Raw genomic sequence first — 26,388 nt, forward strand, 5'->3', positions numbered from 1 at the left:
TGAATCTATTTTTATTTTAATGACTAAATCAAGATAAAAATAAAATATTAACAAGTATCCTTCAAAGATCAGTTGGAAACAAAAAAAATATCAAAATACAAAAATTAAGAAAACAGAACAAACTATAAATATTAAATATTATAAGTAAATAAAGAACTGAGTTTGGTTATCAAAACTGGTGGAAAAGGTCATGTTTAGGGCAAATATGGGTTTGATGATTTTGGAGAGGGTCTGCGGTACTACAAGTTAAATCCCAGACAAGGTACTGAATTTAAGAATAAATTTTGCAAAAACTTCGGTATGCTTATTGATAAGAAAATCACACTTGCATGTCCTATAAATCTGCAAAGAAGTTGCTTGAATCACCTACAGCATGCCCGTTACTTGCATTCTTTCTCTTGTTCCCTGCAAAGGTATCAATAAAAAGTGAGTTAGAGAAAGCACATACCATACCATGTGTTTAGCAACAAGCAAGCTTTAACATTTATATTTACTATCTTTTTTCTCTAAATAATATGTAAAAAAATATCGCTAAATATTATAAACTCTATTTCAAATTACAGATATATTCATTATTATTATTATTATTATTATTATTATTATTATTATTATTATTATTATTATTATTATTATTATTATTTTCAAATATATTTCTATTTAATTCTAAGTGTCTTCTTTTTGTGTGACCAATTACTTTAGAAAACTTAGAAGCACTGCTATCTACATCCATCTCATCTTAGTCGTCACTGTAGCCGTCATTGGCAACCACCCCAGTTTCATTTCTGTGTGCTTCTCGAACCTTGCAGTATATTATCTAAATCCCATAGCTGCACAAAATGAAAAATGTTGTTGGATGTTCAGACAACTGAACTTATAGTGTAGAAAATAGTAAAGTACAGACATATACACAAGCAACCAAAGATTTTTTTTCACATTTTTAACAGTGATACACCCTCCATGGTTATAATGAAGGGCACCTCAAACGATTTGGCAACCACCATTTTGAGCCAACCAGTAAGCAAGTATTTTTCTTATTCTGTGGCTCATGTACTTGCTGACACAGTGACGATCTTACAAAGCCTCTAAACAAACTTTGGTTCTACACTCTTGGAGAGAAACCAAGTCAGACAATGACCCCTAAAGATTGAGAAGGGGGCTGACATTTTTCGAATTACACTCATGTAGCTAGTCGCTTAGGCTGCAAACATAGCTCTTGAGTGCTATGTTTGCAAAATACTTCTTATTTGGTAGTATTTGTTATCAACAGAATCTGTTGTGCTCTTGAGTGTAAGTTAAAACAGAAACTTGGTGACTATTATTCAGTTGCTTAGACCTAACAGTGTCCACTATAATAAAGCTCATATGTCTATTGAAACTCAGAATATCATAATACATTTTCAGGTCACTCCCTAAACTCTCTTCTCCTTCAATATCTAGCTTACTTCTCTCATTTTCTGTCCCAGCACTTTTCTTACAAACCACACTAAAATGACCAGATAGTGGCTTCCAATATAAAAATTAGTGCCTAGTATAAATGTTGCAAATTAAGGCAGCAGCAGAGTCAACTCCTATCATTTTCAGGAAAATTAAGAAAAATATCTTTAGCATTTGATCATGTCCAATACTTCCAAGAAACTTTCTATCATGAGGGAATGCTACAAGACCAAAGAAAATCATAAGTCAAACACTCAAACTTACTGGAAGCCATAAACAAGAAAAAAACTTTAAAACATACAAAAACATATGCTAGTGTGTAACACAGTAATGACAATAATGAGGCTAAACACGGTAATATCTTAAATAACCACGTCAAATTCTGAGAAAAGAGTATGAGAAAGTTACCAAGACTCTCAACAGGATATTCAGAGTGTTCTGCAATTGGCTGAATGATTCTGTTTGGAAATATCCCAACCAAGCTGAACATAAAAGGAAAGTGTGTATAAATGAGACATAACAAATGAAGTAAAAGTTCAAAATAAGATTCAAACAAAGAGATACAATGCTCTAAAACTGATAAAGACTCTCTTGATCATCCCATTCTCTGATCCAGTAATAATCCTATCTTCATCAAGCTAATATAATAAAAAACAAATTAAAATACGGACGTTGGTAAGAAAAAACAACAGTGAAACTGAAATAATCATGTTATGCTATCCACACACCTTTAACATGGTATCAATAGAGTTTGAAGCAAGATCAACGAATCGATCACTGGAATTTAACCATTTGTAAGAATATATCAGTCAAAGAGGCAGAATAAATATAATAGAAAGACAACATACAACCAGTGCCTTTACTTCATATAAGTAAAATGACTTCCACCATGTAATAATGACGTAATCCACACCATGTACCTGCAATCCTTGAAGCATCCCCATGAATACAATAACAGGATTCCAGTTTGTGATCCGCGAACAACTTTCCTGCCATTCTGATCTCCCAACCCAAAAATGTGAACATTGGATGACAGAAACTATGTTTTGTGTTAGTTTATGTTTTAATTTACATTTTGGTAATTTACATTCTGATCTCCCAGTGTCTTTATCATTAGTTTTTTGTTTTTTCTTAATGCAATTTTTATGTTCATCAAGAAGGCTTTGTTGTTTAGCCAGAAACTATGTTTTGTGTTAGTTTATGTTTTAATTTACATTTTGGTAATTGCGGAACGTTGGTTGTGATCAGATTTGCGCATTTATGTAATCATGATTTTGGGTTGTTTTTCTTCAATGAAATTTAGTTTCTTTATTGTTTAATCCTTGTACTTTTTATACTGTTATATGCACTTTCACATAAAATCCACTAAACACTGCATAACAGATGTTATATAAAGGGTTAATAGTGTTTTTAGCCCCTGTAATATAGGGCACTTTTGGTTTTTGCCCTTGTAAATTTTTTTTTTTAGATTCTACCCTTGAAAATGAAGATTCTTCAGGATTGGCCCCCGACCCCATTGAGTCAGCAGAATCTCCTACGTGGCAGTGACGTGGCTTTTTATTTTTATTTTTTCATTTTTTTTCGGTGCCACGTGTGTAAAAAAATGTCCACGTCATTTATAAATAAAAAAAATTAAAATTTTAAAATTAAATAAAATTGTTTTTTTTGTAATTAACTATTTTAAAAAACATTTTATTTATTTAAAAACCAAAATCAAAAATTGAAGGTTCTCCTTTGTTCTCCTTCGTCCAGATTGAATTCTCATCCTCTTCTTGTCTTCTCTCCTTCGTTCTCCTTCGTCCGTTCCATTCTCTCCCTCTTTGTTCCGAAAATCGAATTGTTGTGCAGAGTTCGAATTGGTTGAAGATTCGTCCAGTAATCTAGGGTTTATGAAATGGGAGGAAGCAAAGCATCTTCTATTGGGGTCTCTAATGGAAGAAACTCACCCAAATGTTGGTGCAATGAGTTCATGAAACTGTGGGTATCAAACACAGTGGAAAATCCAAAGAGGAAATTTTGGAGATGCAGAAATTATTGGGAGGTAAGTGATTTCAATTTGGTTGTTGTATAATTAGCAAAATATTCCTTTTAATGTAAAAAGTCTGAATTGGTTTTGTGTAGAATGAAAACCACTGCAAGTTGTATATATGGGACGATGAACTTGACACACCTAGAGTAAGAAGCTTGCTTCAAAGAATTGCAGAGAAGAACTCTGAGCTTGAAGGTGGGTCGAGCAACATAGAATATCTATCTTCAAATGCTGAAGTTTTGTGCAAGAAGTGTGAACTGTTGTCTGAAAACCTAAGGGAATTTGGCAAGGACATTGGAAAGGAAATTGGTATTGAATTTGGAAAGGAATTAGGCAAGGAGTATGGGAAGGAAACAGCCTCAGAGAAGCATATGAAAACAAAGAAGAAGCTGCAGTATGAAAGGAAGAAAAATGCAGGACTGATGATTGCATTTGTGTTGTCCTGGATGTTTTTTTTAGTTGTCTTTAATTTGATGTAATTGTAGTTTGGTTAATCTTAGTGTGTATCCCTTGTGTATTGGTTTTCTATCTAAGTTAAGATGTTAATGACAATTGGGATGGTTATCTCTATTAATGAAGTTTGGTTTTCTAGCTACTTTTTCTTATGTTTCTAATTCACTTGCAATTTAATGACAAAAATGAATGAGCAGAACAGTCATTAGACAATAATGCACATAATGTGCTATGCTCCAATATAACATTCCATCACAATTATGCACATAAAGTGTTATGTCTGAACAGGATATTACACCAAAATATTAGACATAAAGTAGTAGGTTTCAACATGAATTACACCAAAAGATTGCACATAAAGTGCTAGGTTCAACAACATCACAACAAAAGATGTCACATGAGGTTTCAAAAAGACATTACACCAAAAGACTGCACATAAAGTGCTAACAGTCATTACACAAATAAAGTAGATAACTTAAAATGCACTAAGTTCATTCATCTTGCCACAGCAGATTCTTGTGTAGGCATGACAACAAATTCAGTTTCATCTTCTATTTCAAAAGGTTCATCAGCAGAAGCACCTGGATCCTGGATGTTCTTTGTCTTCAGTTTCCTTAGCCTGTCATTGGATCTCTTCTTAACCTTTGGGACATTTAGCATCCTTGGACCATTTCTAGGTCTGGGGACATTGAACATACTAGGACCATTCATCATCCTAGGGCCATTAAACATCCTTGGGCCATTAAACATCCTAGGGCCATTCAGCTTTGGAGCAGACTTTGCAGCATGTTTCTCAGTGTTGATCTCAGTTTCATTTTTATGTATCTGGGTTGTTTGGAAATCAGGTAAAGATGCAAACACAGAGTCTGGTAGATCATCAAACATATCAGCAACATCATTGAGAGTTTGGGGGGAACTTGATTGAATTATGTTGACAGTTTCAGGCTGACTTGCTTGATCTGTGTTGATAGTTACATGCTCACTTGCTTGATTTGTAAGTTTCCTCTGCAAACAAATATTATGGATACTTATAGTAGGTTATGACAGGAAGTAAAACAAAACATCAGTGGATTGTTACCCTCTTTTTAGCAGGTTCTGTTGATGTGCTTGTGTTGACAGGTTCTGAATGAGTCATGTTTGAACCTCCAGTCTGAGTGTTGTTAGTAGGCTCACTTGCAGCATCAGTTTGGTTAGTGACCTCAGATTCAGGAATGCTTCCTGATGTGCCAGGGTTGTCTTTCTTTGTTGGCTTTCTCTGAAAATAATAATGACTCAGATCAGATAACATAACATTAGCAAGTGAATTGATGTATAAACTTGATATGAAAATAAATTCAATAACACATTTACCTTCCTCTTTGCAGCTTCTGGGTTCTGAACTCCACTTTTACAACTTCTTGCATTGTGACCCATTTTGTCACATTTTGTGCATCTGTAAGCAACTCCAGGTCTTCTAAACCTACTACCAAGTTCATCAAACTCCCTGATCCTAAGTTTCTTGGGCCTTCCTGCTCCTCTTTTATAGTTAGGTGGCAGAATTTCTTCTTGTTCAACTTATGGCCACATATCCATGCCATTAATTGCACTGACAGCATTACCATAACACAATTCATATGCCCTTCTTGAATAAAAATCATGAACATAAGCTTCAGGGTTCCTTTGTCTGTATCCCAAAGCAGCAACTGCATGCCTGCAGGGAATCCCAACTAACTCCCAAAAACCACATGCACAAGTTCTTTTGTCAATGTTGACAATGAACTGTTGGCCATTATAACTGTGGTGTACCTGCCATTCCTCATCTATAGACCAGATTGGTGTCCAGTGTCCACTCATAAAAATCTCCTTATCCAGTCTCTTCCTAGGCATATGCATAATGTTATGTTGCCATTTATCAAGTTTAACTCTAGCAGTAGACATTCTATTCATTAAATAGTTCCTAATCCACTCACACATTGTCAAAAAAGGCTTATCCCTAGCAACTAAGATGGTAGCATTAAATGACTCAGACAAATTGTTCATAAGTACATCACACTTAGAGTAGTAACTAAATGCATGCTTACACCAGGTTTTTGTTGGATGGCCCATCAACCATTCCCAGGCACCTTGATCCAAATTCTTAATCTCATCCATCTTTACTTTCCATCCTTGATAGTATGTGGCTTTGGCAGCTCCCATCATTAGATCCCTTATCAGAGTACCTCCCCCAAATTTCTTTTTGAAGTTTGCATAAAGGTGTCTTAAGCAAATCCTGTGCTCAATGCTGTCAAACATCTCTTCAAAAACACTCATTAATCCCTGAAATTTATCAATAAAATCATGAACATAATATTAAATAAAAACATGCAGTTAAAAAAATTTATAAGATATTAGTTACCTTCTGCTGATCTGATATGAACACATATCTCTTGTCCTTCCCAATGTCATCCATTAAAAGATCCATGAACCATTTCCAGCTTGCCCTACACTCAGTTTCAACAATCCCAAATGCCAATGGAAAATATTGGTCATTTGGGTCCCTACCAACTGCTATCAGAAGCTGGCCCCCATACTTTGTCTTCAGATGACAACCATCTACCCCAACAAATGGTCTACATCCATTGACAAACCCTTTTTTGCATCCATCAAAGCAAAAATAAAAAGAACCAAACCTGGGTTGAATTGATGGACTTGGTCTATCCACGTTGATCTTCACACTGTTTCCAGGACAGACCCTTATAAGTTCTGCAGCATATCTCCTAATCATAGCATACTGTCTATCAGCATCACCTTCAACAATTTTTTGTGCTATCTGCTTTGCCTTCCAAGCCCTACCCATGGTAATACCCACTGAATGGTTTGTCCTCATGTCACCCATGATGTCTTCTAGTGTCACTTTGTTAGTAGTTTGCAACTTTTTGACCACTGCAAAGCTAGCCACCCACCTAGATGTAGCAGATCTGTTTTTCACATCTCTTGCGCATTTATGTCTTGGCTTCAGAGTCTTTATTTGAAACGTGTGGCTGGTACCCACTTGACTGCAAAATGCCAAATACCCACATTTACCCTTACAAACTCCCCTTGCCCTATGAGGATCATTTTTCAAAAAGGTAATTTCATACCCATTCAGCACGTTCCACTCTCTTACAGCATCTTTGAACTCTAATATTGAACTGAATTCCATCCCTAACTTAAATTTATAGTCTTTATTCAACTGCTCTTTTCTAAACTTTTCATATTTGATACCCTTTTCACTGTCAGATGCATCTGGGTCTGAACTGTCTAGCTCCTCACTTAGGTACTCTTCTCCATCATCCTCATCAGAATCTTCATGTGCACGTGCCTTCAATTTAACTTTCTTCATAGGTGACTTTTTAGGGGACTTTTTCTTCATAGATGACTTTGAAGCACACTTCTTTATCCTCACAGACTTCCCACCAATCTTAACTCTGTTGCTTCCATTCTCTGGTGCATCAGCTTCATAAACCTCAAAGCCATCATTCAGTGGAGCACCCCTCTCATCCTCACTGTCATCAAACTTCACACCTTTAGCACCACCATCATCACTACTATACATATACAACTTGTCATCATCTTCTTCCTCACTAGACCCACCCAACGTGACATACTTAGGCCCTAACACTTTCACACTAATGTCATCCACATTATGCTCCACATATATGTGACCATCTCTTCCATCACCAACAGCACCAATACTAATCTCATCTGCAATATGGTCCTCCTTAACTTCAACAAATTCATTGCATATCTTACCCCAAATCCTAAAGTGGTTTTTGTCATAACCCCAACTGCTAACCAGTTCCTTAATCACAGCTGGTTTCATATTATCAGGTTCTGTGTCAGAGACAATTGTTTCCATCCCACCTCTATAGAACATGGTTTCATCCCTAAAAAACTCCCCACCATGGTGAAAAATGCAGCTGAACAATGTTTTATTCTGTTTGACAAAAAAATTAACCAATAATAATCAGACACGTGTCACATATGACCCAACAAATGGACCCCACACACATACGCATACCCAGCATGCAGCACAAGACAAACAACAACAAAACAACAATTGAATAATTAGTTTTTCGTTTGCTTTTAACTCGTTTTCTGATGTCAATGGGACCACATCAACATTAAACATGTATATGCCAACAAAGTTAAAACTCATTCATACAGAAAAGGCAACAAAATGACTTACATCAGGAAAATCAGGAAAGACGTCAACTTCTTTGTTCTTCAACGTTCCATCGTTCGTCTTCTTCGATATTCCTTCGTTCGCATCTTGCTGACACACTTCCATCTTCTTCTTTCCGTCCTTTCGCTTCTTCTCCTTCGCAGCCATTTTCTCCTTCGTAACCTTTTTCTCCTTCCACTTCATCTTGTTCTTCAAGTGATTGAGATGAGATGGAATGGAATCGATTCGGTTTTCTGGGTTTTCGTTGTACGTTTTGTTCTTCTCACTGACTTAGGGTTTTTCATTCAATTGATTGAGTTGAGATGAGATGAATCTGATTTGATAAGGGTTAAAAACAAAAAAGAACCTTCAATTTTTGATTTTGGTTTTTAAATAAATAAAATGTTTTTTAAAATAGTTAATTACAAAAAAAACAATTTTATTTAATTTTAAAATTTTAATTTTTTTTTATTTATAAATGACGCGGACATTTTTTACACACGTGGCACCGAAAAAAACGAAAAATAAAAATAAAAAGCCACGTCACTGCCACGTAGGAGATTCTGCTGACTCAATGGGGTCGGGGCCAATCCTGAAGAATCTTCATTTTTCAAGGGTAGAATCTAAAAAAAAAAAATTTACAAGGGCAAAAACCAAAAGTGCCCTATATTACAGGGGCTAAAAACACTATTAACCCTTATATAAATGCACATACGTGTACATATGTTTTTGTCTGAAGGAGCTGAGGTCAAAATTGGAGCATCGAAGAGAGGAAAAAAATGAGTTTTTATTTTGACAAGTAAAAGTGTAGTATCATATTGCTGGACCTAATATACTGATTTATCTTTTTGTCGAAGTGTTTTTTAATCATGTCCGTGCATCATAGAAAAATCAAGCTTGTTGCCGTAATTTTTAATATTTTCTTCCTTTTTTTGCAAGTTTGTGTCTATAGATGGGTATTTCTATTTTGCTCATTTGTTACTGTCGTATTTAATTGTTTTGGAATTTTAAATCCATATAATTTCATTCTGTTTTTAAGTACAATTAATGTTTGTTAAACATTTCTTTCTAATTAAGCTTTTGGCTCTGATTTTTATGACAGACTACTAAATTTGATTAAAAAAATAATATATGCTTACACTGTGAACTTAACTTCTGATACAAAATTAACCAAATTCATTGTAAAATTGAAAAAAATTCTCAAGCAAATAACAGTCATAACACATGAACTGAAATAAAACACACAATGGATAAGAACCAAAATTCATGTCAAGGCTGCGATTATCACTCACCATAACCTGAAGAAAAGCCCCGTAATTTCTCTTTGCAGTATATTAGTTTCTCCATCGTTTATGACCCCGGCGGTAGCACGGGTAAAAGTTCTAGTTTTTTAATATGTTTTTAATAAGAGAGTAAGGAAGTGTAATTCAAACATCTTTAAATGGATGAGAGAATATTTTACTCAAAAAAAAAAGATTAAATGAATCTATAAATGGATGAGAGAATATTTTACTCAAAAAAAAAAAGGTTAAATGAACAATAATACAGTTACAGTAGTTATCTACCAAAGGTAGAAAATGAATTTTTTTAAATGGGTCATGTTAACCAGTGCCTCTGGGGCACTGGTTAAGGAAGCCAAAAGTGGAAAATTTAAGTCAAAAATAACACTTTTTAAGTTTTTAATGCAATGACAGCACAACTTTCAATGCAAGATACTATTATATTTAACCCCTTAACCAGTGTCCCAGGGCACTGGTTAACATTTCCCTTTTTAAATTGAACATCCGGTGGTTATCCATCGAGTTACAAGATGAAAATTTGTTATCTACAAGACATGTAATTAAGGGCAAATTTGTAAATTTAGTGACTGTAAAGAGATATAGGGTGTCAGAAAAGAAATCTTAAGCTCTTATACTCAATAAGCTATTTACATCATAAGAGCTTATACTGATGCTTATAGCATTAGAGCTTATGACACTAGAGCTTATGGCACTAGAGCTTACATCATAAGCTCTTATACTCAATAAGCTATTTACGTTTGGATATGTACACTAAAAAGTACTTACATAAATTGAAGTGTTTGGATGTGACATTACATAAGCAATTATTGAAATTTTAAATATTTTTAATTTAACAAAAAAAATCAAAGAATCGAACCACAATTATCAAAAAAAAAATTGATAAAATTAATCAAGTTGTAAAAAACAATATTATAATATATTAATTTTTTTGAGGGAATAATATAATTAATATATATATATATATATATATATATATATATATATATATATATATATATATATATATATATATGGGTTATGATAGAAGACACCTTTTGTGAAGGTGTCTTTTATCAAGTTACTCTATGAGCATTTGTTAAAAGACACCAACTACTTTTTATGAAGGTGTCTTTTATCAAAGTTATAACTAAAAAAGTGAAAATCACACCTTGAGGTGTGACTTGATAAAAGACACCACACTACTTTTTATGAAGGTGTCTTGTAACATAACCCTATATATATATAGTATAATCAATATTCGTCCTTAAAAAAATATATAGATATTAAAATACAGTTTGTTACCAAAAAAGATAAGTTAAGTTTGTTTTTTTTATTCAGTTTCATTTTGTTACCTAACAAAAAAATAATAAAAATCTTCCTTAAAAAAAAAAAACTTAGTTACATGTGTTACTTTAGTAAGATAAGTATATAACAATTTTGTTACTCATGCACCGCCAAAGATAATAACATTATAATTAAAATATATGTTTTGAAAAAGTGGTTCTAGAGAGAATCGAATGAGGTTACATAAATTCATAAGCTCCTTGTTAAGCCGGAGGGTAAGCTGAAAATTTAGGTGGGGTTTAGCATGGGAAAGGAGAGTTGTTTACCACCATATGAAACACAAAATTAATGGTTAGATTGCACACTTCTATTAAATCTTATCATGTTCTTCCACACCTGATTCTAATGGTTTCTCATTCCAAACTTTTCTCATCTTCCTCCCACCTACCTCTACGCCATCTCCTGTTGGATCTAAAAGAACATAAAATAAAATTTGAGCAAGCTTCATCTCTTCAAAATGACTTCTTCATAATCACCAATGGAAGCTTTGAGCAACCTTAAATCTAATTTTAGTGAATGGTGGAATCACTTCATCTCTAAATCTGAAATGTCTTAAAAGCTAACTTAATTTACTCTTTTCTTTTTTAGTAACTCCTGACATGAAATCAATGTCAAGCTTTGGGTGACATATTTTACCAGGTTCATGTAGAGAGCAAAATTTTAGCGAATCAAAGACACCAATGCATTCCTAATACTTTTTTTTGAACAAAATACATTCCTAATACTTTGGTCAAACTCAACTTCATCTTCTTCTCATCACCGTAAATCACCTCTTCAACACAAACCCATCTCCATAATCCGACCCATATTTAAATTAACCAGCTAAAGCAAAACCAATGGATGATATGTGGTAGAAATGTGGCGTTTGAAAATTGTTGGGTTGATAAAATGTGCAGAACTGAAACGTGGGAGAGAGTGGTTGGGGAAGAAAGTGAGAAAAAATCCAGTGTTAGAGGAGCATGATAAGATTGTGTTCTTCATTTAATCAAATGGTTGAAAAACAACTTTCCCATGGTGGGAAAAAGTAGCCTTTGCCAGGCTAAATGCCACCGAAAATTTAGGCTTATTAAAATATGGCATAAGCAGCTTATGAAACTACGATAAGCTATTTTTATTTATTTACCCAAACACCTTTAAAAAGGCTTATGAAAGTAGATAAGCCCACATAAACTCAAAATAAGCCAATCCAAACGGCACAACACTAAACTCAGACGCTGCAACTCCGCTGGAATCGCACTGAACTAACCACACCGGAATACACCGCCGGAGTTCGTTACCGGCCACAACAAGCACCAAGAAACTCCGCCGCAAGGTTTTCCCCTTTCCATTTTTTCTCATATTTTCCATTTTCCTTCCACTTTCCTGTAGCGCGCGAAGAAGCAATTCCATCCGCAATAATCACAATTTGCGGCCGCCATTCGCCGATTGCGCGCTAAAACAGCGCGATTGGAAACATAGAATGATGTTGTTTATTAACTAGTAGTTGAAATTTTAGAGTAGAGTTATCAAGTAATTTTTTTGGAATAAAGAGTCAATTTGGTCCATAAACAATTAAAATCAACTAAAATGTCCATAAACTTTCTCTCATCCAACTATTTAGTTCCCCGGTTAAAAAAGTTGATTGTTTTTTATGCTAGTTAAATTGATGAATTTCTCATAGTTTAGGGTCTAAATTGGTTTGGGACTAAATTGGTGAAACAAGAATAGTTTAGGGACCAAATTAACTGTTTATTCTACCTTTTCTTTTTTAGGTTTTTAGACGAAGTATAAAACACCAGAAACTCACACATTCAACTGATAGAGTCTGGGTTCGGGCCCAGGTGAAGGTGTCTAGTTAGGATTGTCAGTTGAGCTAGATTTTGTAGACGAAGTAGCAAGTACCACCTTGAACTCATAGACACAATTGTGAGGTCTTGGGTTCGAACCCAGAAGAAGGTTTCCAGTCTAGCAATATCGGGATTGTCATTTAAGCCAGGTCTTCCAGGCAAACAATGGTTATTTTATTTGTTAACAAGTTCAGATATAGATATAGATATGATTCCAACACCTCGAAATTTAGGTGTCATAATTTCAATTTTTCATACTAGTTCATTGTCACCAATCACCAAAAGCATTAATTGGAACACTACTCACAGTTTTGTTAGGGAAAACCCTCTTCTTTATATTCTAGAAAGATGCAAGTCACTTGTCCAGTTGAAGCAAATCCAGGCTTAAATGGTCTTGACGGGATTGATTGAAAATAGGTTTGCTGCGAGTCGCCTTGTTGCATTCTGTGCTTTATCTGAGTCGAAAGAACTTGATTATTGTACTAGAATATTGTATCGAATTAAAGAACCGAATGTCTTTTCTTGGAATGCGGCAATTAGAGGGTATGTTGAGAGTGGAAATATAGAAGGGGGTTTTATGTTGTATAAGAGAATGTTGCTAGGTGGTACGTTGAAACCGGATAATCATACTTACCCCTTGTTGCTTAAAGGTTATTGTGGTCAATCTTTAAGTTGTGTCGGTCTTGGTATACTTGGGCATGTGTTGAAGTTTGGGTTTGAATGTGATATATTTGTGCACAATGCATCGATTACTATGCTACTCTGGTGTGGGGAGTTGAGTGTGGCTTATGACGTGTTTAATAAAAGTCGTGTGAGAGACCTCGTAACCTGGAATTCAATGATTACTGGGTGTGTTAAAAGGGGACTGGCAAACGAGGCTATCAAAATCTATAGGGAAATGAAGGCTGAGAATGTGAGACCAAATGAGATTACGATGATTGGGATGATTTCTTCTTGTTCTCAGTTGCAAGATTTGACTCTTGGCAAAGAATTTCATTGTTACATCGAAGAACACGGTCTTGAGTTTACAATTCCACTCACTAATGCACTTATGGACATGTATGTGAAGTGTGGGGAATTGTTGGCTGCACGAGTTCTATTTGATAACATGGCACAGAAGACTCTTGTTTCATGGACTACAATGGTTTTGGGATATGCCAGATTTGGTTTTCTGGATGTTGCTCGAGAGATTTTATATAAAGTTCCAGAAAAGAGTGTTGTGCCGTGGAATGCCATCATCAGTGGCAGTGTCCAGGCGAAGCATGGTAAAGAGGCATTGGCTCTATTCCATGAAATGCAAACTAGTAAAATAGAACTTGATAAAGTAACTATGGTTAACTGCCTGTCAGCATGTTCACAGCTAGGAGCACTTGATGTTGGAATATGGATTCACCGTTATATTGAAAGGCACAATCTTTCTATTGATGTCGCCTTAGGAACTGCACTAGTCGACATGTATGCCAAGTGTGGTAATATTGCAAGGGCGCTCCAGGTTTTCGAAGAGATTCCTCAAAGAAATTGTTTGACCTGGACAGCCGTGATTTGTGGTTTAGCACTTCATGGTAATGCTCAAGATGCTATATCCTATTTCTCAAAAATAATTCATATTGGAATAGTGCCTGATGAGATCACCTTTCTTGGTGTGTTATCAGCTTGTTGTCATGGAGGTTTAGTTGAAGAAGGCCACAAATATTTTTCCGAAATGAGCTCTAAATTCAATGTATCCCCTAAGCTTAAATACTACTCATGCATGGTGGACCTTTTAGGAGGGTCATTTGGAGGAAGCAGAAGAACTTGTTAAAAATATGCCCATGGCAGCAGATGCTGCTGTTTTGGGTGCTTTATTCTTTGCTTGCCGTGTTTATGGAAATGTTCAAATTGGTGAGAGGACAGCTTTTAAGCTTCTTGAGATTGATCCTCAAGATAGTGGGAACTATGTTCTGCTTGCTAGCATGTACAGTGAGGCAAAAATGTGGAAGGAGGCAAGGAGTGCAAGGAAACTAATGAATGATAAAGGAGTAGAGAAGACTCCTGGTTGCAGCTTGGTTGAGATCAATGGCATTGTGCACGAGTTCGTGGTGAGGGATGTATCACATCCACAGTCTGAATGGATTTATGAATGTCTGGTTACACTGACAAAACAACTGGAGCTTCTCGAATTGACATGATGTTCCTGCTCATGGAGATAATCTCATTTCCTGAACTTGTCAGCCTGTTTGCTATATCTCTGCTCATTTAATTATATTTTTTTACTGGACAGGCTGGACCTAGTTTTTTCATTCTATTGACGAGGTTTCTGCCTTAGGAAATGTACGTATATAACATGAAGTCGTGTCTGTCATAGTTTCCCTGCCTTAGGAGATGTTTTTCATTCTATCTATATCTTCTTTTGTCATTTTATACTAGTTTGTACTTCTTTGGTAGTTGTCATTTTATACTAGTTTGTAGTTCTTTGGTAGTACAGAAAAATGTAGATTATTTGATTGATATATCTGTGGTTATACTTCAGCGTCGTAGTTGGAAAACACGGATATTTTCCCTGCTCATTATCAAATTTCTCTTGGTCAGGATGCTACTACATGATTTCCATATTCTCTTCACCTGCATGAGTTTTATTGTGCTTTTGAGTTTGGATGAACACTCAAGTTTCCTGGCTGCTGCATCATTTCAATGTTATCTGTCTGCCATTCTCCTAAATGGTGTCAAATTTTTTAGACATTGCAAGAGAGTGATTAATTATGATTGTATTATGCTCTTCCATTTCTTTCATTCAGAGTTCTGCTTTGATTAGGTTGGTTATCTTAAAGCAAAAACTGAAAATGCGGAATCTCCAATTTATGTAGAGAATGCATGTGTTATATGATTCTGTTTTGAAGAATTATTTGCCGTTTGCCATGATTTTGTCCTCGCTTAATAGTTTCCTCCTTACGATGGTGAATTCTTCTACCCTACTTATGGCTTGGTTCTGAGCTGCAATTGTGTTCCAAAGCTTTAATTGGTCAATAATTGATATTATATACTTCAATAAGTTGGATTTTGGACTCCAGTAGTAAATGACTTTATAACTTTGTTCAATACTATGCTGGACAGTGCCAAGCTAAAAAGAAATTTTGAATACATTTATAGATAGAACTCTGTTCTTATATATTGCTAATATGAATTTTGATCACTTTTGCAGCACATATATTTTTTAATATACAGTTTCAACAAGGCCAAAAGAAAAATTATTTAAACCATGTGGAAAAATCATATTTTTGACACTGGTTTCTCCCTGTTGATCAGCCATAGGATTACAGTTTCAATACATGATTCATATGTATTTATTTACTTGTGCTTTCTTCAAGTAGCTATATTGTTTTTTGTCTCTGATGTTAACAAATCTGCAATCTTGGGTTTAGGAGTTGGCGTTGGGCAGAAGTTGACATTATGAACGTACTCTTGACATTGACCAGAGTGATTCAGCATTTAAATTGATAAAAAGATGGTAAGACGGCAGAAGTCTTTGGTTGCTTTTACTTGATCCCTATTTACCTTCGAAATAATTTGAACCATTTAGGTTTACTAACATCAATTTTTTCTAATAACAGGCTTCATTCAAGGATTTATCTAAAACTGCCCAAATTTGCCTTGTGAGTTCCCACAACGAGGTTTATGAACCATGTGATGATTCTTTTGCACTTGTAGACGCTCTTCTAGCCGACCGCACTAACCTATTGGAACATCATCCAGCACTGTGCATGGAAATAGGCTGTGGAAGTGGATATGTTATTACTTCCCTGGCTCTTATTCTTGGGCAGGAAGGTAGTGGCGTAAATTACATTGCAACTGATATAAACCCACATGCAGTGAAAGTGACACGCGAGACAATGGAAGCACATGGAGTTGATGCAGAGTTGATAATAACCGATATTGCATCGGGACTTGAGAACCGACTAGCAGGGATGATTGATGTAATGGTTGTGAACCCTCCTTATGTTCCTACACCTGAAGCCGAAGTCGGGTCTGAAGGGATTACTGCTTCTTGGGCTGGTGGTGAGAATGGAAGGAGTGTAATTGATAGAATTTTGCCTGTTGCAGACGCTCTATTGTCAGAAAAAGGATGGTTGTATATGGTCACTCTCACAGCAAATAATCCTTCTGAAATTTGCCTTGAAATGAGAAAGAAAGGATATGCTTCTAAGATTGTTGTTCAAAGATCGACAGAGGAAGAAAGTCTACATATTATCAAATTCTGGAGGGATTTAGATAATAAATTAGATGAAAATGACCAATCTACTTCTGGGTTCATGGGATCTTTGCTTTCACAAATTCCTCTACTCTCATACTGGAGAGGCAACAATAGTGACGGCAAGTGTTGAATTAGAAAGTAATTGATTGCACGTGTTTCTGAATATTATTATTATTTTTTGTCTTGGCAACTGATTATACTTTGTATTGCCCTTGGTTTACAGAATGCTTATAAATACAACCTCCAATGCTTACCTCACTGTGGGGTTAGTTATATTGATTTTTTTGTTTGTTTGGTCAATTAGTCACGAATAAGTGCGGAATCCAGAGTTCAACCTCGACCACTGTATATCCTAATACATTGTTTATACCAACTGAGATATGTTCACCAAAACACAGTTATATTGATCTTTTGACGTCATTGATCTCTATTAGAAACCAAATTTTCAATAGAGATGTGTTATCTTAGCTACCATTTAAGACAACTTTTGGGACAACCTTACATTTACAATGAAAAGTAGGTATTGACACGAAAACCGAAATAACAGAGAGAAAAAATTGTCAAAAAAATGGTTGTATAAATATCATTTTTCTTTCAATATATCCGTTTGGGATTTGGTAGGAAAAAAAAAGGTGATTAGTTAAGTTAAAACGAAAAAGTAGTTTAAAGTGTATTTTTTTTTTTTACTGAAAAAACAGATTAAAAAGTTAATTTTTTAACAGAATGTTATTACTACCCTAAAAAAAAAAGTCATTACCAGATGATTTTTGTTTTATGGGTTTATATCAAACGACATTAAAATGTTATATACATATTATATTTTTAGATAATTTTTAATGATCTCTCTTATAGTTTATCTTGGTCATCCTTTACCTATAACAATGTGATTACCCTCTATTTAATATATCTTTACCTCATAATTTAAATGTCTTTTATATATGTTCAAACCGATTTCAACCATCTTTTCCACTATACGTGTTACTCCAACTCTCTTTAATGTTGTTATTTATAATTTTATCATCTATGTTTTTAAAAAAGCACACAAGAAAAGAAAAGGAATATAAATATAAGGGTTAATATGTCTTTACCCCCCTGTAATATAGGCGAGTTCCGGTTTTCCCCCCTGTAAAAAAGATTCTTTCGATTCCAACCCTGTAATATAAAGATTCCGTCGAAAACCCCCCTGAGCACATTTGAGACCCCCCCAGCAGATGACGTGGCATGACGTGGCGCGCTGAGTCACCTATTCTGCTGACGTGGCGCGCTGACTGTATAATTAATTTTATTTTTTATTTTTTTTATAGGGACACGTGGCATTTGTCATTTTTTAATAAAATTTTTTTTTTTTAAAAAAAAATCTAAAAAACGAAAATAATTCAGAAAAAATAAAAAAAAGTACGAAATTTTTTTTAAAAATTGGAAAAATTAATAAAAATGAAAAAAAAATCTGGAAAATTTTAAAAATAAAATCTGGGAAATTTTAAAAAAATAATAATTTAAATTCTGGAAAAATAAATAAAAATTGAAAATAATGAAAAAATTTGGAAAAAAATTAATAAAAACGAAAACAAAAATCTGGAAAATTTTAAAATAATAATAATTTTTCTAAAAAAATTCTGGAAAAATAAATAAAAATTGAAATAATGGAAAAAATAAATAAAAATGGATTTTTTTTCGAAATTTAGAAGATATTTAAAAATACTGGAATTTAATTTTCAAAATAAAAAAGTTTAGATTTTTTTCGAAATAAAAAAACTGGAAAGTATTTAAAATTTTAAAAATCTGGATATATATTTTCTAAAACCCAATTACAATATGAAAATTAAATTTTGAAAATATATAATCTGAAGAAAAAAATTGATTTTAGTTTAATTAAAAATTTAGGAAAAAAATCTGAGAAGCTTGAATTACATAGGAATATTTTTGTAAAAAAAATTATTAATGCGTGTAAAATTTTAAAAAGTGTCCGTTTACACTCAGGTTCATCGAGCTCGAAAGAGCTTTATGCTTGCTGCTTGAGCAGGGAGTTGTTGGCACTTGGGTTTGTTATTGTGTTGGCAGTCAATCCATTCGCTAAAATTAAATCCTAATTGTTTTTGACAAATGTTCACTATTCATATTTTTTTTGTAATCTGGTTTCGTCCCCGCACGCGGGTTTGCTATGTTATGCTCATGATTAGTGAATTTTTGTTAGGATATTTTAGGACTGTTTCGCTTGGTCTGATTTATAATGATGTATGCCCGTTTTGGGTTTTACCTGGGTTAGGTTTTATGTCCCCCCAGTCTCTGTATCTCTCTCTTTTTCTTTTAATGTATTTTTCTTTTTACTTAAAAAAAATTTAAAAAGTGTCTTATTTAAGAGACATTAAAATTTAAAAAGTGAGTACCTCAAGTTGCTCTTCCAATGTCTTTTGAACTTCCCAAAAAAATCTAAACTTTTTTATTTTGAAAATTAAATTCCAGTATTTTTAAATATCTTCTAAATTTCAAAAAAAATCCAAACTTTTTTATAATTTTTAAAATTTCGAAAAAAATCTATTTTTTCATTTTATTAATTTTTTAAATTTTTTTGGAATTTTTTTCATTATTTTCAATTTTTATTAATTTTCCAGAATTTTTTTAAAAAAATAATTTTTTTTAAAAATTTTCCAGATTTTATTTTTTATTTTTAAAATTTTTACAGGGGGTAAAACTGGAACTCGCCTAAATTACAGGGGGTAAAGACATAAAAAAATTACAAATGCCACGTGTACCCTATAAAAAAATAAAAAATAAAATTAATTATACAGTCAGCAAGCCACGTCAGCAGACAAGGGTGACTCAGCGAGCCACGTCACGCCACGTCATCAGCTGGGGGGTCTCAAATGTGCTCAGGGGGTTTTCGACGGAATCTTTATATTACAGGGTTGGAATCGAAAGAATCTTTTTTACAGGGGGGAAAACCGGAACTCGCCTATATTACAGGGGTAAAGACATATTAACCCTAAATATAAATAGTTGGCGAAAATGAAGAAGAGTGTGGAAAAGTAACGAAAGAGAGTGGTGGACATGGAAATCGGAATGCTACCAATCTCGGCATCAAAGAGAGGAAAGCTCTTAGCAGCTGGTTACACAACACTCCACTCCATTCTTCGCACTTCCACCACTCACCTTGCTCGAGGTTTCATTTTCATTTTCATTTTCAAACCCCCCTTTTAAATGTTAAAAAGTTTAGTAAAAACCATCCCCAAAATTGTATAAAGTTAGCAATGTCATGGATATCTTTTTGTTATTATATGGATTGTTTTGCAATATTGATAATATGAAGGACTAAGTTGATACACTACTTCAATTTTGAGGATCAAATTGGGTATTTGCTCTTAAAAAGTTACGTTTTTTTTACACATACCCATCATTTGATTTGAACAGATATACAAGTTTCTGAGAGTGAAGCATTGGAGATTCTAAATTTTGCAACCAGAAGTAGTGATTTGGACAAATCAAGTGGGAGTAACACTAATGTTATTCATGGTATGTGTTGATTCCAATGATGTATATCAACTTCAATTTCCATTTCTACGTAAAAACTTAGCTTTTCACTTATGCAGTTATCAGAGTTTTTAGGTTTAATGCCATGTATAAATAGTTCTAATGTCAGTAGATAAATTCAATCCAATTATTATCCAAACATACCCTATGTGAATAATGCTAATGGAGGTGATCTTGCCCAAAAGTTTAGCAACATCTTGAGCCAATCGATTCTCGTGCTTAACCCTAGATGGGATGTAGATATAGAATTTCATTCCTAGAAATACTCCCTTTGTTAAGTATGTGAAGATTACCAATTGAGGAAAGTTAAATAACTATCAAGTGCACCATGCGTGTGCTCAATGACAAAATTAATAGACATTCTGTTTGGTGGACATGTTTGGATGATCTTATTTGAGCTTATCTACTGGCATAAACACTTATGAGACTGTTTGAGAGGGTTTATGGAAACAATTTATGATATGTCTATAACCTTGTTTTAGCTTGACTCCATACAATTTCCAGGATATTTTGTGAAGTCAGCTTATAGCTTATACGAAAACATTTTCACTTTTTTGTTTTGTTACTGAAATAGCTTATACACAAGCACCAATATGATAAGAGCTAGTTAAGTTGTTTATCGATACAGGGTCTCTTACCATTGGAATACATATGTAGTTTTGTGAAAGCTCTTTATTCAACTAAAATATGTATATTCCCTTGTGTATGCAATTTTTTTTTTCTTTCTGTTTTGCGTTTTCTCCATTTTTTTTTTTGTTGTGTAGGTGGTCAGACTGCTTGGGATATGCTCAATGAGGAAAGATTTTCTTCTCTCATTACCACTTCTTGTCTTGATCTAGATAACATCCTTGGTGGAGGGATTAATTGCAAAGAAGTGACTGAAATTGGTGAGTGACTGTTTGTTGGAACACAATCATTACTTCCAATTAAATTTACATGTTTTTGAGCCTTAATAGTTTTCTTCTCTATTCTGCGTTGCAATATAATTCTTAGTTTATTTATTTATTTAGGTGGAGTCCCGGGCATCGGTAAAACACAAATAGGGTATGTATGCTGTCATTCCGATTTCTATTTCATGTTTCTATTTTTTCATCTTGAGTTGTGAAATATTTTGGTTAGTTATAGTAATGCGTAGTGTTTGCTTCTGCAGGATTCAACTTGCAGTAAATGTTCAGATTCCCTTAGACTATGGTGGCCTAGGTGGGAAGGCAATATACATCGGTAAGAGTCTTAATTATACGATATTCTAATACTCATTCACCATTTGATGCAAGTCTTTGATTTCACGTGTGCATGCATGATACTCAGATACTGAAGGAAGCTTTATGGTTGAACGTGTTCTTCAAATTGCTGAAGCATGCATAGAAGACATGTCAGAATATAGCCACCACTTTCACAAGGATAACCAAGCTTTTGGAGTTAAAATGCACCCGAATAGTATCTTGGAAAATATATTCTATTTTCGAGTTTGCAGCTATACTGAACAAATTGCGTTGGTAAATTACTTGGACAAATTCGTAACGGAGCATAAAGATGTGAGTATAGTTTTCATCTATTCAATTGATATTTCTTTTGGAAACATTGTAAAGTTGATTCTTCATTTTAATTTGACGTAATCCTTCTCACTGTACAATGCCTTGGGTTGTAACTAGTTAAAAGTACTCTCATTATGCTTTATTTTCTTCCGCATTCAGGCAATTGTTTTAGTAAAACTTAATTTTTCCATCATGATATTCTTTTAATGCATTGTTATAGGTGAAGATCATCATTATTGATAGTGTTACTTTCCACTTCCGCCAAGACTTTGATGATATGGCTCTCCGGACTCGATTACTTGGTGAAATGTCATTGAAGTTGATGAAGCTTGCAAAAAACTTCTCTTTGGCTGTAAGATTCATTTCATTTTGCTTGCAAGACATGTGCTTTTTTATTGAATTGATCTTTGATAGCAGTGACATGAGGAATTTGAAATTTGTGTTGATCGCTATCAAGTTTTTGCTTTATCGGAAAGCTTTTGTCCGTACCGCTGATTCCGTCTATTGGGTGCATTAAACTAGAACTCTATATATTAGGAATTGGATACCTGCATAGCCACTCTAACTCTAAGTTAGTGAATAGGTCAAAACAGAGCATATAAATGAAGAGAACTTAAAAAATAAAAAATGAAATTGTAACTAGTGTATATATAGAGGGATGAGGACCTATACTTCCACATCTTGACCTGGTGGTTGTGGAATCTGTGATTCCATCATCCACCTAAGCAATGCCACATGCCAAATGAATACTTTTAAGTCTATTTGGATTGACTTAGTTTAACATAAGTACTTGTGATACTTCTTGAGACAATAGCTCATGAACACAAATAGTTTATGTGAAACAAATTGACTTTATTTTATCTTTTGTTATAGAAATAGTCCTTATGCTCTAAATACTTAATTAAATTGTATGTCCAACTGCCTTTGCTTTGTATAGCATACTAGGTTCGGCCAAGTGGACACTCTAGTCTCTATCGCTGTCAAATCGCACTTCCTTTGCTTTTCTGAATTGTGCACATTTCTGTCCCCCTTAGTTTTCAATTCTAAACTTTGAAGGTTATGTTAAATTTTATTGCAGGTTGTTATGTTGAATCAAGTTACAACTAAGCATATTGAAGGTTCATTTCAATTGACCCTTGCCTTAGGTAACTTTTATTTTAGCTTTCGCATCTTACTTCGTGTATGTTTGGTTTCATATTTAGAGGAGACAGAGAGGCGTATAAATGATTTTAACATGATTTTGCCTCTAGAATTGTTTCTTTCTTGGAGCTTAAATTTTACGTATTTCCCTCTATAGCTGATTTTTAGTCCCGAATTTACTATTCAAATGAACTCACTTTTATCACAAGTCAAGTTTACAAAATCAATATAGTCAGAATCAATTTTTGTCATTGCAAAACCAATACTTTTGATAATGCTGAACAGGTGATAGCTGGTCGCATTCGTGCACGAACCGGATCATCTTATATTGGAATGGCGATGAAAGACATGCATACATTGACAAGTCTCCTTCTCTTAAATCAGCTTCAGCACCATACTCTGTGACTTCTAGGGGGATACGTAATTCTACTTCAAGCAGTAAAAGAATCAAGATGGTGTGAGATTTTGAGTAGGAAGATGATAGACTATGTGTCCTTTTCTTTTATGGCCTTCAAAGGATACTGGCTTTTGTGTAGCCTGAGTATAGTGAACTTTTGTGTAGCTATCTGACCATTTTTCCCATTTATAACTGATCGATTGATCAATATATGCAACACTTTTAACATTTGCAATCAAATTACGAAGAAAAATAAAAACAATCTCAACAAAAGATATATACACATCCTCTCAAAAAATAGATACTCCAACTTAAAAATAATTATAAAAATCTCTAATTCAATAAATGAAATTTTAGAGTAATATGAGTCACAGTAAACAAAAGATATACACACAATACACACAGATACCATAAAAGTCAGCATTGAGCACAATAACAAAAAAAGCCTAAAACCAATGAGTTGATTGACAAAATATTTCAAAGAGTCAAGCATGTATACTTACTTTTTCATTATCCCAGTTATACCTTTAAAATAATATTAATTATTTTTATTGAAAAAAGATAAGAGTAATTGACAAATAGTGTAATTGACAAATCGTACTTTTAAAATACCAAAGCAACAATTAAATAGAAACGCTAAATCGCATTCAAACGACACTTAAAAAGGAACAGTTGTAGTACTATATAAAAGGAAAATTTGGGGATTTTGGGATGACTTTTTTGGTGTTTTAAAATCAATAACAAAAATAAGATTTGTATATTATTATTGTCATTGAAAAAAGATAAATATGATTCGTTGAGTTTATTACATTTTTTGAAAGTCACAAATATCTATGCTTATAATTTTAATATATATAAAAAAATTATTTAAAATATATTCCATTATTTTCTCCAACGATATAATATATTCCATTATTTTCTCCAATATATACGGATTCCATTATTTCTGTTGCAAACATAAATTATTCTGCATAGTTTTCGGAAACTATAACAATTGTTACAAAAACAAATTTACATATAACAAATTAAAATACCAAAAATATCAATTTAGGTTTGCTCTCTTCCCTTCCCATCCCAGGTTCGTTTGAGTGTAGCAAGATGGCAAAAGTGATCACTGTATTGTCAATATTTCTATTTGTACTGATATCCAAATGCAATTCCTTGATGCCATTTTCAACTATACATTGTAAATCAATTATAACTGATATGATGGGGGAGTGTAATTCACAACGATATGATTCATGTTGTTCTGCTATTGAATATATTATTTATAACTACTTCTTACGATTGCATTTGTGTTACTAAATTGGAAATCGACAATTTACCTTTCGATGCCACAAACACAGCCAACTTGCTTACTCTTTGTGGAGTATCCCTCCCCTGTCAATGTAAATAATTAACTCCACTCTTTTACCTTTCCTTCTTTTATATATTGATTGATAATTATGTTTACATTGTTTGATGCTAATAAGGTTATTTCATGTTCATGATGCAGTGCATGTTGGTACCACTGCTCCATCCCCCGGTACGTAAATTATGCTTTTCTTTTATTAGGTTTAGTGAGACACCAAAACCATTTATCTCTCGTCACTTACATGAACATTTTCAATTGTATTTTTATTTGTTGTCACGCCAACGTTAATATTTAGCTTATATTTGGATTAATCGCATAAAAAGAAAATCAATAGTGTTGAAAAAGTTGACAGCACGACTCTCCATTAGGGGAAAGGAACCTGAATTTGATTCCTAGAGTCACCTATTTAAGAGATAGTCTACTTGTGGGAAAAAAGGTATCCTATATTAACTTAGTATTAGTTGATCCATTTGGACCTTAGGAGATGATTGATTGGCTGAGATCCGTTGTGAAGAGCGATTGAGCTTTAGTTGGTTGGCTGCTAGTCCTTCTCCCCCGGTCTTGGTGCGACGCCCAAATCAATAAGGAGTTCAAGAAAGTATGTGGCTATATTATAGGTAAGAAATATCATACCTGACCCCAAGGGTTGAGCAACGGTATATATAGTGGATAAGTATGATTTTAACTCATAGTCCTTTAGCTAGATAGTTGTCCTCAAGGGGACGTGAGTGACAATCAGAGTGGTCTACTGCATAAGATCCGGACTAGGAGGTAAGGAACTCTCGATTTAGACCATAATCCAATAGGATTTAGGGCATGTCCATCGTATCGTGTAACTTGCTATTGGGGTTTGGGTTGGAACCGATTCCAATCGAATTGAGTCTTGGGTCAGCCCAAAACATTAATCATGAAATGTTAGATGCATAAGTCAAGAGCAAATCATGTGCTTAAGTTATGTAATTGTAGGTTTTTGCAATAATTATGTAATTGACCCCAATAGTAGGTAGTTTTCTACACATGGTGTAATCACTAGCTTTTTAGCTATCAATGAATGAAATCACTTTAAAAAAGAAGTCGAAAACATTAGTCTTATAAATGATCCAAAAATCTAAACTCCTAACAAACTCCATCTTTCTTGAAAGCATGTAAATCACTTTAAAACTAATCATGATTTGAATAGAATCAAAGATGGAAATAGTTGGAAATCCACAATTTGCCATTTGATGTCACAAACACATCCAAATTGCTTGCTGTTTGTGGAGTATCCCTCCCTTGTCAATGTAAAATGTTAACTCTGCTCTTTTTCTCCTTAAAAAAAAAAAACTCTGCTCTTTTTCTTTTTATGAAAAATTGAAATTTTTCATAAAAACTCAAATAAAATTGTTTATTTAGTACTGTTAATGATATTTTTTTAAAATTATATATAGTTATTAAATTAAAAAGTTAATTTTTCGATCTTTTTGTTAATTTATAAAATATTAAAAATTAATTTTATATATATATATATATATATATATATATATATATATATATATAACAGTGTCATGTCCTTCAAAAAAATATATAATTGTGTTTCAAGGATAATCTCGTGAATTAAATATGATAGTATATTTTATCATGTCATTGTTAAAAACAAAACAAAATTGGGAACATTTTAAGGGGAAAAAAAGGAATTGTT

The 26,388-nt window shown here is 33.7% G+C and overlaps 3 protein-coding genes, 1 long non-coding RNA gene and 2 pseudogenes across 8 annotated transcripts; 4 read left to right on the plus strand and 2 right to left on the minus strand.

The window, feature by feature from the left end:
- Window positions 1–2,025: 2,025 nt before the first annotated feature.
- Window positions 2,026–2,433, minus strand: LOC146902091 (uncharacterized). The gene is made up of 3 exons (XR_015021592.1): window positions 2,355–2,433; window positions 2,163–2,211; window positions 2,026–2,072 (listed from the first exon to the last, which is right to left on the minus strand). It is a non-coding gene; the product is annotated as an uncharacterized LOC146902091 (long non-coding RNA).
- An 809-nt stretch (window positions 2,434–3,242) lies between these two features.
- Window positions 3,243–4,037, plus strand: LOC146902092 (uncharacterized protein At4g04775-like). The gene is made up of 2 exons (XM_085732070.1): window positions 3,243–3,475; window positions 3,556–4,037. The coding sequence occupies exons 1-2, from the start codon at window positions 3,329–3,331 to the stop codon at window positions 3,940–3,942; spliced, it is 534 nt and encodes a 177-aa protein (XP_085588196.1). The 5' UTR covers window positions 3,243–3,328; the 3' UTR covers window positions 3,943–4,037.
- Window positions 4,038–4,411: 374 nt separating this feature from the next.
- On the minus strand, window positions 4,412–8,282 carry LOC146902093 (uncharacterized; annotated as a pseudogene).
- Window positions 8,283–11,865: 3,583 nt separating this feature from the next.
- Window positions 11,866–14,696, plus strand: LOC146902094 (pentatricopeptide repeat-containing protein At2g22410, mitochondrial pseudogene; annotated as a pseudogene). The gene is made up of 2 exons (XR_015021318.1): window positions 11,866–12,014; window positions 12,454–14,696. The product of XR_015021318.1 is annotated as a pentatricopeptide repeat-containing protein At2g22410, mitochondrial pseudogene (transcript).
- On the plus strand, window positions 11,866–17,035 carry LOC146902095 (uncharacterized). 4 transcript variants are annotated; one of them, XM_085732067.1, is made up of 5 exons: window positions 11,866–12,014; window positions 12,454–14,838; window positions 15,097–15,319; window positions 15,927–16,012; window positions 16,116–17,035. In XM_085732067.1, the coding sequence occupies exons 4-5, from the start codon at window positions 16,010–16,012 to the stop codon at window positions 16,884–16,886; spliced, it is 774 nt and encodes a 257-aa protein (XP_085588193.1). In that variant the 5' UTR covers window positions 11,866–12,014; window positions 12,454–14,838; window positions 15,097–15,319; window positions 15,927–16,009; the 3' UTR covers window positions 16,887–17,035. The 4 variants fall into 4 exon arrangements, with proteins under 4 accessions (XP_085588193.1, XP_085588195.1, XP_085588194.1 ...); XM_085732069.1 differs by having other exon boundaries at window positions 14,789–14,838; XM_085732068.1 differs by lacking the exon at window positions 12,454–14,838.
- A 2,739-nt stretch (window positions 17,036–19,774) lies between these two features.
- Window positions 19,775–23,615, plus strand: LOC146902096 (DNA repair protein RAD51 homolog 3-like). The gene is made up of 9 exons (XM_085732071.1): window positions 19,775–19,916; window positions 20,165–20,266; window positions 21,049–21,171; window positions 21,295–21,328; window positions 21,435–21,505; window positions 21,593–21,819; window positions 22,040–22,171; window positions 22,898–22,964; window positions 23,245–23,615. Exons 1-9 carry the CDS (start codon window positions 19,805–19,807, stop codon window positions 23,418–23,420), a joined length of 1,044 nt encoding a protein of 347 aa, XP_085588197.1. The 5' UTR covers window positions 19,775–19,804; the 3' UTR covers window positions 23,421–23,615.
- The last annotated feature ends 2,773 nt before the right edge of the window (window positions 23,616–26,388 follow it).

Source organism: Medicago sativa, chromosome 8, assembly GCF_051527215.1.
Source record: "Medicago sativa cultivar Bolivia chromosome 8, Bolivia_mono, whole genome shotgun sequence".
Classification (NCBI taxonomy): Eukaryota; Viridiplantae; Streptophyta; class Magnoliopsida; order Fabales; family Fabaceae; genus Medicago; species Medicago sativa.

Bases quoted from the DNA above. Each gene is read 5' to 3' on its own strand.
- LOC146902092 (XM_085732070.1), top strand. From the start codon at position 3,329: ATGGGAGGAAGCAAAGCATCTTCTATTGGGGTCTCTAATGGAAGAAAC. The intron at 3,476-3,555 runs GTAAGTGATTTC...GGTTTTGTGTAG, and splicing joins GATGCAGAAATTATTGGGAG to AATGAAAACCACTGCAAGTT.
- LOC146902096 (XM_085732071.1), top strand. From the start codon at position 19,805: ATGGAAATCGGAATGCTACCAATCTCGGCATCAAAGAGAGGAAAGCTC. The intron at 21,820-22,039 runs GTGAGTATAGTT...GCATTGTTATAG, and splicing joins TCGTAACGGAGCATAAAGAT to GTGAAGATCATCATTATTGA. The intron at 22,965-23,244 runs GTAACTTTTATT...AATGCTGAACAG, and splicing joins TCAATTGACCCTTGCCTTAG to GTGATAGCTGGTCGCATTCG.